The 9,423-nt window shown below is 38.9% G+C and overlaps 1 protein-coding gene across 1 annotated transcript in view; it reads right to left on the bottom strand.

Moving 5' to 3' along the window:
* The window catches only part of LOC101744439 (neurogenic protein big brain), a 79,171-nt gene extending 70,046 nt beyond the window's left edge, over positions 1–9,125 (bottom strand). Inside the window, exon 1 of the mRNA XM_038011137.2 lies at positions 8,638–9,125. Coding sequence (XP_037867065.1) covers positions 8,638–8,968 — 331 coding nt within the window. The 5' untranslated portion in view covers positions 8,969–9,125. The remainder of the gene's footprint in view (positions 1–8,637) is intronic.
* Positions 9,126–9,423: the final 298 nt, after the last annotated feature.

Here is a 9,423-nt window from a genome sequence, read left to right on the forward strand (position 1 = left end):
AAAGAATCGTACATTCAAAACAAAGATATAAAAAAAAGGAGAAACACAAAGACGACTGAATCATTCGCCTGAATATCTGATTCAAATCTATTCCTTGAGTCGTAAGGTTCGAATTTCTCCGTTCTGAACTAAACAGCATTATGAAATTGTAATAATAATTTGTGAGCGTCGTAAGGAACGATTGTGCGACGTTTTGTAGAAGCGTGGCCTTCTTACAAAACTTCAATGAAAAATAAAACAATAAAACCTATGAGAAGTTATAAAATTTGTCTATATATATTAATACGTGAAGGAAAAACTTTGTATCCCTTTTTACGAAAATTGCGCGGACGGAGGAGTATGAAATTTCCCACACTTATAAAGAATATAATAGAGAAGGAGTGCAGACTTTCTTTTTTTAATTATGCCTAAAAAATACATTAAATCAATAAATAAAACATTACACACACTACCGTGTATTTGACGCACATACGCATACATACTATTTGTTTATTGTCAAACTGTTCTTTGCAGTCTGTCAGTTATAGTCTGTCAAATTGAGAATATAATAAATATTGTTTTCTCTTTATTAACATTTGTCTAAAGTGAAGTTTTGACGAAATCTGTGATTAAAGAAGTATTTGATAGTCTTGGAGAATATAATCACAGTATTGTACAAACTTATAATTTCCATTAGTTATAGTCGAATTTCGACTACCAGGGGACCACTAGTTTAAAATAAAATGACAATTTTCATAAATATCACACAATACATTAAAAAATCAAACAAATTGTGATGAACTCATAAATATTACGGATGAATTCTATATCGAGAACACTCTGCAAAAGTACAAAAATAAATAAACCAAACTAAACTGAAAATTTCAAATTAGTACTCTCCTAAAATAGAGCTGGTCAGACCCTTAATAAAATATAGAGCTCTCAGACAAATGCGACCGTTCTATATTTGATCTCAATTTACAGAATCCATTCGGAGATTCAAAATAATGTGGAGCAAAAAGCCTAATTATAAACGTGAAAACATCAATTGAAAAATAAATACTTTAAGCGCGGATTAGAGAGTACAATACAATACCAGCGGCTACTTTCAAACCAAATAATCATAGAGCAATGCCATAAATACAGCGGTCCGAATGTCCTGTATTTGTTGGTAATTAAAAAACTACACATTATATTTGGAAATAAAAACCAAATCAATCGGAAATTAATTCTTAATAAATACTTTGGAATTTGCTATATCAATTGTTTTCCATGTTTTTGTGTATTTAATAGACTATGCAAATAACTTTTTTTGCCTTCCTATTCTAGTAGCCTTGTGAGTGATCCTAGCTTCATCGGACGCGTAGGCAACCTCACGGGGCTCAGCCTGACGACTTTGCCAACACTAGCCTTAGCAAGAGCAAACTTTTCTAGCTCAATTTAGTTATGGCGTAAATTAAAAATTAAGTACTCCTCCAACGGTGCTCCTCGTGAAGGCTGATGACTTTCGTCATTTTAAAGCACAGACACGAAAAAAAAAATGAACGTCCAGAAAAATTCAAACTAAAATGTTATGATCAAAAAATTTTGCATATTTCGAACGTAACGTTGTTACGATAAATTACGTAAGGACTATAAAAGTTTTAGCGGAATGGCTTTGTTTTTCTTCCGGGTTTCACATTTTAACGGACGCAGCCGATTCTGGCCATGAAAAGGTTCGTTTAACTAATTTTAATGTTGTCACGTCGAAGTGAAGTTTTTGTTTCTATGCCTACATTGTAAGACATTGTTACTGTGTTACTAGTCTTTGTAGCGATCGAGAGCCCGCTGAGTTTCTTTGTCCGTTGAGTTTCTCCCCGGATATTCTCAGTGGGTCCCGATTCCGATCCGGTGGTAGATTCTGCGAAGCACTGCTCTTGCTATGGCTAGTGTTAGCAAATTCTCTCAAGTAGAGCCCGCGAGCTCACCTATCCGTTGGGGCGTAACTGGAATAGCCCCTTAGACTACCAGCAAATAGGTAGGGGAAAAAAAGCGATTAGAAGTTCGAAAATCCGAATTATATAATCGAGTGAATCGCAATCCGTGCTAAGTTACAATCGAGTTTATACGCTTTAAAAGTTTAAAAGATCCAAGGCTTAAAAACCCATTGCAATTCAATATTTCTATTCGTTTCACGTTTCCGGATGTTTTGGATTCGTAAACGGACTCACCGATAAGTCGATTGAAAATCGAATTGAATAAATCGCGAACGCCAGATTAAGCCGTGAAGTGCTCCAAATCGCGTCCGAAGCCACTAAAACTTAAAAGGGACTCCCAAATAAGCGAACCATTAACGAATATAGATTATCTTTTGTTAAAGTGTTACAATATTAATTTTAAACCGCCATTGTATGTGGCACCGCGAAGGGTTGCGCCCACGTGCCACACTTGGCCCTTAGACGCGCTGAATAGAATATGATGACCGTGTATTACCGAATTATAATGTGCATTCAATCTTATAGTTTAATATGGGGCGTTTTAAACGATGGGCTTTTGTAAATTTTTATTTGTCAGCCATTATGAGCGATTATCATTTATCGAATGGACAGCATATCGGACTAACGCATCCATATTAAAACAGCTCAATATCCAAACCAGACTCCACCATCTGCCTCAAGAGGATATTTGAGCTCTTTGATCACATTGCCAGAAAGAGCGGTGACAATCTTGAAAATTTTGATGGTAACTCGAAAGATTGCAGGCAAAAGATCTCGTGGCCGCAATCAAATGCGCTAGTCCAACCAAATCCGCGCCACTCAGGAAACTAAAGTCTACGATGCCATACACACTGCCGAGAACAGAGGAAGATGGCGGAACATCATCCAGAGAAGGATAATAGGAGGAGATGGTCACGACTCTCAGACACGAGGAATGCGACTCAGAGAGGAGGACGAAGCTAAATAGGTGTATAGCCACGGGTGCCCGTGGAACTTAATTTTCAGTTAGCTATCACAGTATAAAAGCGATCTGGCAAAAACCTCTAGTCGTATTGCTTTTAAACTGGTCCCCGGTTTAAAAGCTGGCTTGCTTTACGGCTTGCTAACCTAAGAGAAACCTAAATATTCCACCGAGTGGGTGTTATTGCTCGGTAGACCGACGGTCCGAATGTTGTTATTCAGAACTTGTATAAACAAGGTTATCTTAAAAGGTTCTTAGCGCTATTTAAGTGTTTAACAGATTCTCGTATGAGTTTTTTTTCTCTACCTATTCACTGGTAGCCCAAGGGACTATTCCAGGTCCGCCCGAATGGGTAGATGAGCTCACGGGCTCATCCTGAGAGAACTTACTAACACCAGCCCTAGCAAGAGAAATGCGTCGCAGAATCAATCACCGGATCGGAATCGCGACCCACTGAAACAATCCGGCGAGAAACTCAGTGGGCTTTCCGTATAACAGAACATTCAGTTGCATTAAAAAAGAAAACTTAGCGTACTTGCCTTTTTTTTCTCTCTCTCTCTCAAATATAAGTTTTACAAGCAACTTACATAGCTCTTGAATGTTAGTTGTATTCCAGGGCTATTTAAGTTGCTAATTAATTGTTAACATCTGCACATGGCCATCCAATAACGTTATTGATAGCAATACTCGTACATTGCAAGTAATTTTAATTATAGAATAGAAACTACTTGTACCGTTTAATCCCGCGTTTTTTATTGTCATTATATTCTCGATTCAAGTCAAACAAACTGCCGGACCACAGGTTATTAATAGTTCGTTCTGTGTGAAACTAAACGTAAAAGTCTAGAAATACTTTTTTTATAGACAAATAGAGGGTAGGTAGTACAATATTGAAATGTTGACGAACCAAGGCCCTGAAACGGCTTTACTTTAGGACAAAAAAAAAATTGTATGGAAACTAGCGACACCTTGTAGCGGATGCCCCTAAACTTATATGTTGTTAAAGATATGGCATTTAATTATTATATAACTAAACACAGATAATAAAAAAAATAAAACATACAAGTCTTTATTTGTTATAGACAATTCGATTAAATTTTATCAATTTGTGGTTTCTGAAAATTTACGGAAAATCTTTCATTAAAAATAAATTAAAGGATAAGTAGTATGTTAATGCCATCTACGTCACGTTCGAAGCCATCTAGTGGCCGACGCCCTTAAACATTTTTGTTGAGTGCTTGAGTTGCGTATCTGTAACTAATTTATGTGTATTATCTATGGACGAACAGCATCTTAGTCGTCCGTGAGCCACGGTAACTGGAGTATTCGAAACATCGGAAATAATTTAGTGACAATAAAAAGATGAGACTTAAACGTGGTATTAAATTGCGTCTTTGATTTAGGAAGCCCGAAGACAATAACATAACGATACTGCTTTTTTTAATGAAGGATTACTGGTGGCCTTTCTAGTTTCACCAGGACAGGTCGGCGAGCAAAGGCTCAGCCAGGATGATAATGGATTTGCTAACAGCTGCCCGAGCACCAACGATATTGCTACTCACGAACATCCAGGAGTGCGAGACAAGACTAAAAAATCCTTAAGACGTTATTTTCATAAAATTCAATTTGATTTCTTTTCATCATAATTACGTTACCAGTACTCTTATTAAGCTTTGCTCGTAAATAATGATAGTGTTTTGTTTATTGTCTTTGTAGGCAGACAAGCATGCGGCTCATCCGATAGTGAGCTGTTACCGTTATGGACGTCAGCAGCAAAGCACTAGCTCGTGCTAGGGCTAGAACCAGAAATCTCCAGGCTGAGCCCCGTGAGCTTGCCTACACGTCCGATGAAGCTAGCGTAATCCCTAGAGGCTACTAACAATAGATAGAAAAAAAAAATAACGTCAGTAATGCCAGGACACAGCCAAGTCCCTGGCTACCACGAAGCGAAGCGGGGCTTTACTAATGTCCTTTAAAGGCAATCTATAGTATGTCAGCTTGCAACGGGAACATTAAATACGTAAAAGTAAAAAAGGCGCATAACTGTGGGATAATTGCTAACATCTGCGCACAAGTACCGGAGCGGGTTCGCGGTCGCGACTCTCCTTATTGAGCCGTAATGAATAACGAACTGCCAGTTGAGTGAGTCACGCGCTTTAGTTTAAAAAAAAAAAGTTGATGTAAATTGAATTTTTTGAATATATTTTGCAAGTACATATATGAGATAAAGTCCGAAACTTTTTGCATACATCGTGAAAATAATTTAAGAAAACAAAGTCTGCGTATACTGGTGGTAGGACCTCTTGTGAGTCCGCACGGGTAGGTACAACCACCCTGCCCATTTCTGCTGTGAATCAGTAATGCGTTTCGGTTTGAAGGATGGGGCAGCCGTTGTAACTATACTGAGATCTTAGAACTTTATATCTCAAGGTGGGTGACGCGTTTACGTTGTAGATGTCCATGGGCTCCAGTAACCACTTAACACCAGGTGGGCTGTGAGCTCGTCCACCGATCTAAGCAATAAAAAAAAAATAGTATATGAGAAAAAGTCCGAAACGTTTTGCATACATCGTGAGAATAATTTAAGAAAACAAAGTCTCCGTAGACTCTCGCCGAAACTTCCCGTGAATGCCGCCATGCACCATAATATTATTTTTTTCCTACCTATTCGCAGGTAGTAAGCAGCTATTCTAGCTTCTCTCGGTAGTAATTAGGCAAATCGTAAAATTTATTCGACATATCAAACGATATTAGTATTTTTAATATAATATTTCAAATATATTACAAAATAAATGAATCACCTATATAATAATTATGTACGCTGATATAAGTTTTTTTATGAAAATCATACAGTCGAGTGCACAACTGCTATCGTTCGCGACTGTCTTTACACAGAGCGTAACGTTTATCGCAAACTATACTCACCTGTAATTACCTGTACTTTTAAAACACCTGCTCTATATTACTTTTTTGTTTTGCTTATTTACACGCCTGTGTTATCGATCTTAAGGGTAATAGTACCAGTAATACACATTAGCAGATTTTATATAGTCATTCTCAATTATACAACAACACGCATTAATATCTAGAGCAGGCAGAAATTTCATGTTTTTGGTTTTACCGCCTTAAGAGGGATGTCGTCTGTATGCTTTGCATTATCATGTTTTCTTTAGCTTTTCAATTCACATCTATGACATTTGTTCGTTACCTCACCAAAATAATGTTCGATAATACATAATAATATAAGTTGAAGATTATGTAAAAAAAACCACCGTATTTATTGTTCGCCGGATCTTCATAGTCAGCGAAGCACTGCTTTCGCTAAGGCTAGTGTTACCAAATTCTCTCAGGTTGAGAATACCCGTCCGTGCTTAGTCGAAACAGACCCTCAGGCTACCAAAAAAAAAGATGTAAAAGTGGCCAGTGTGCTTAGTGTGAGTTTTTTAACGTTCTCACATTCGTATGCAGTTGCAACGGCGCCCCTAGCGGCAAACGTACGCAAACGTTCCAGCTCCATACAAATTTGAATTAACTTTTACGCTATCGAGAACGTTAAGAAACTCGCACTAAGCACACAGGACTTCAATATAGTGACAATAGTTACATGATATATTACCTGTGCGACCACGGTCGCTCCGAACATCGCCCCTAATAACCTGCGCGACATTAACAGTCGCCTATGGTGCGGATATTATTTCTGCTCGTTCTATTTCAGGACCAAAGCATGTATATGTTAACAAATATGACCTTTAGAACGATCAACCAAGAAATTCAAATTACCGAACCATTTGAATATAGTCTTGAAAGTTTTCATGAGTAACGGCGGAATATCGGTCAGAGCTTTATGAGATTTCTTGATCTTGTCTTGGCGGAAGAGCCCGCGCGTATCCCTTTTTTTTATTGCTTAGATTGGTGGACGAACTCACGGCCCATCTGGTGTTAATTGGTTACCGGAGCCCCTATAGACATCTACAACGTAAAGGCCGCCGCCCATCTCGGGACATGAATTCATGAGGTTTCAGTTTTTTTTAACACTCCGTTACCGCACCCCGTGACCACGATAATGAGCATGCCGGATTCTACTTATGATGGCCTCTTTAGTATACTATACTGTACACAGTTCTATTCCCCTACCTATTCGCTGGTAGCTTAGGGGGCTATTCCAGATACGCCCGGACCGGTAGGTAAGCTCTCGGGCTCAGCCTAAGAGAATTTGCTAACACTGGCACTAGCAAGAGTAGGATCGGAATTCCGACCCACTGAGAAGACCGGCTAGAAACTCATTGGGTTGTACACAGTAGACAGAGTCCCCAAATCCCTACCACCGATTAGTAATTCGTATCTTTGCGAAAGTTCCAACCAGACCTCGGGTTTTGATAATACTAGGTTTTCGGCAATTTTGATTCCATAAAAATACATCACTTTAAATAAACTACTCTAGATGGAACTATGACGAACGTCACTTCTTGCCGGAGCTAATAAATGAATAAAAAATAATCGGGGCAAATCGTCCACGATCATTTATACCCAAACTTGTATACCCTGTACTATGGCGAATCGGCGATTAATATGCGTACTTAAATACGTTTAAATACATACATTTATATGTTAAACAGTCAGACAAAGAGCAAACAAATGTCACGCGAATGTTTGCTCCAAGTAGGGAAAAAACCCATGAGCCTCGGCCGAGCAATAAGAGCACCTAAACTCACTGTGTTAACACGATTTTTGTTTTAGTAATTACCAGCCAGTTTAAAACCGCAAAGAACTTAAGGACTAAACGCAATACTACAGAGCCCTCTAAAATGTATAAAAATGTTTATTATCTGTGGTGTGACTTCTTCCTGTTCTCATCTCTATTTATGTTAATATTTGAATTGGCGTTGCTTCACAAATAGTCACCCTGACCATAGATTATACACTTAATATATTTGAACCCTGACGATACCATTAGGAATGGCTCACCAGTGATTTGAAAATTAGTAAATGAATCAGTGCTACTTATATTAGCAAATAGTAATAAGGATAATGCTACTATAGAATAATGGGGCAGTAGTTAATAATAGTTACCAGAGGTTGCCATTATAATATATTATGTATATTCATTTTTACCGTGTGATGTGTCCGTTATGTGACAAACACCTTTAATGTGCTAGCACAGTCATATAAATTGTCATAAGTTTTTCATAATCTCAATAAATTAAATATTGGAGGCTCTAAGGCTAATTCCCTAGACTCTCGTTGCAAAACTCGAAATTAAATTTCTAAACAAAGTTTCGTCTTTCCAAGAAAACGACTTCACTGTGAACAATTTTTGAAAGGTTTATATCAATTCTGACGTCATTGGATAGCGAAATAAAATGTGATTAAGTAAGATAAACCAATTTTTTTTCCACTACCCCTTACCGCCTCCATGTCCTCGACCTTAGTAATACCAGAGAGAACGAGGTTTGAAAACACTCCATAGCTTCTTTGTTTGTTTTTGTTGCCCTTATAGGCAAACGAGCATACGGCCCATACTGATGGTGTGTGGTTACCGTCGCTCATGAACATCAGCAAAGCCGGGACAGAGCCAAGCCGCTACCTACAGTTGACTTGGTTGCACTCCTAGCATTGTCTACATCCACCTATCATCACGTAGGCGGTATGCACGTCTGCCTTTGCTATCAAAAACGCTCTCTTTAAACCTAGTCTGAATACAGCATAGTAGTTTGAACATACCAGAGATATTAACGAAGCACATGGTGAGGGTTGCTATAGCACATCCTGAAGCCAGTGCCGTAGATAGAAGGACTGCTGAGGCTGAGGCGCCCACACCCGCCCCACCAGCCGCCCCGCACACTATGAAAACATAAAGGAACGACGCCACACATTCTGCGACCACGGCCTTCCAGAGGGACAAAGTCCTCAGCTCTAATCTAGCTGGAATCCTGCCCGCCAAATTGTCCCCATTCGTATTCGCGTCCCGGCGTAAAATTTCCAATTTCTCAAACAAAGTCACAATGTGCTGTTCCAGATTATCGTCTGGTATGGTAAACGTTTGTTCGCCCATTTTAACGATTACACGATTCTCATTTCACTTTAATACGTACGTTTTGAAACGACACAATGGAGACAACAAATTTTGTGTTTACGCGCGCTTTCGGCACAAACGCATGGTTAGTCGCGACAAAAAATAATTTCAAACGTCCATCCGACAACGATGCCGGCGACTGAATGAAGTGAATGAGTTTGAGTGAAATTTAATGGAGGCGGTGAATGAGCGCGGGGGCGCTGCACATGCCAGCCCCACTTGTTACGCCCCGCCGGGACCTGCGGCGCTGGGGTGTAATCAAATCGCCAGTTCGCCACCACAATAAACCTTTAATTGGATTAATGTTATCGCTACAGTTTTTAGGGTAACTTTATACGCTCTTCACCGTTTTCATTCGTGTTTTTTAAATAAAATCTAAAACAAACATATTTTCAACGAGCATCCAGCCTCTTGGTAAGTAATCACATTCGCTT

The sequence above is a fragment of the Bombyx mori genome, chromosome 5 (genome assembly GCF_030269925.1).
Source record: "Bombyx mori chromosome 5, ASM3026992v2".
NCBI lineage: Eukaryota > Metazoa > Arthropoda > Insecta > Lepidoptera > Bombycidae > Bombyx > Bombyx mori.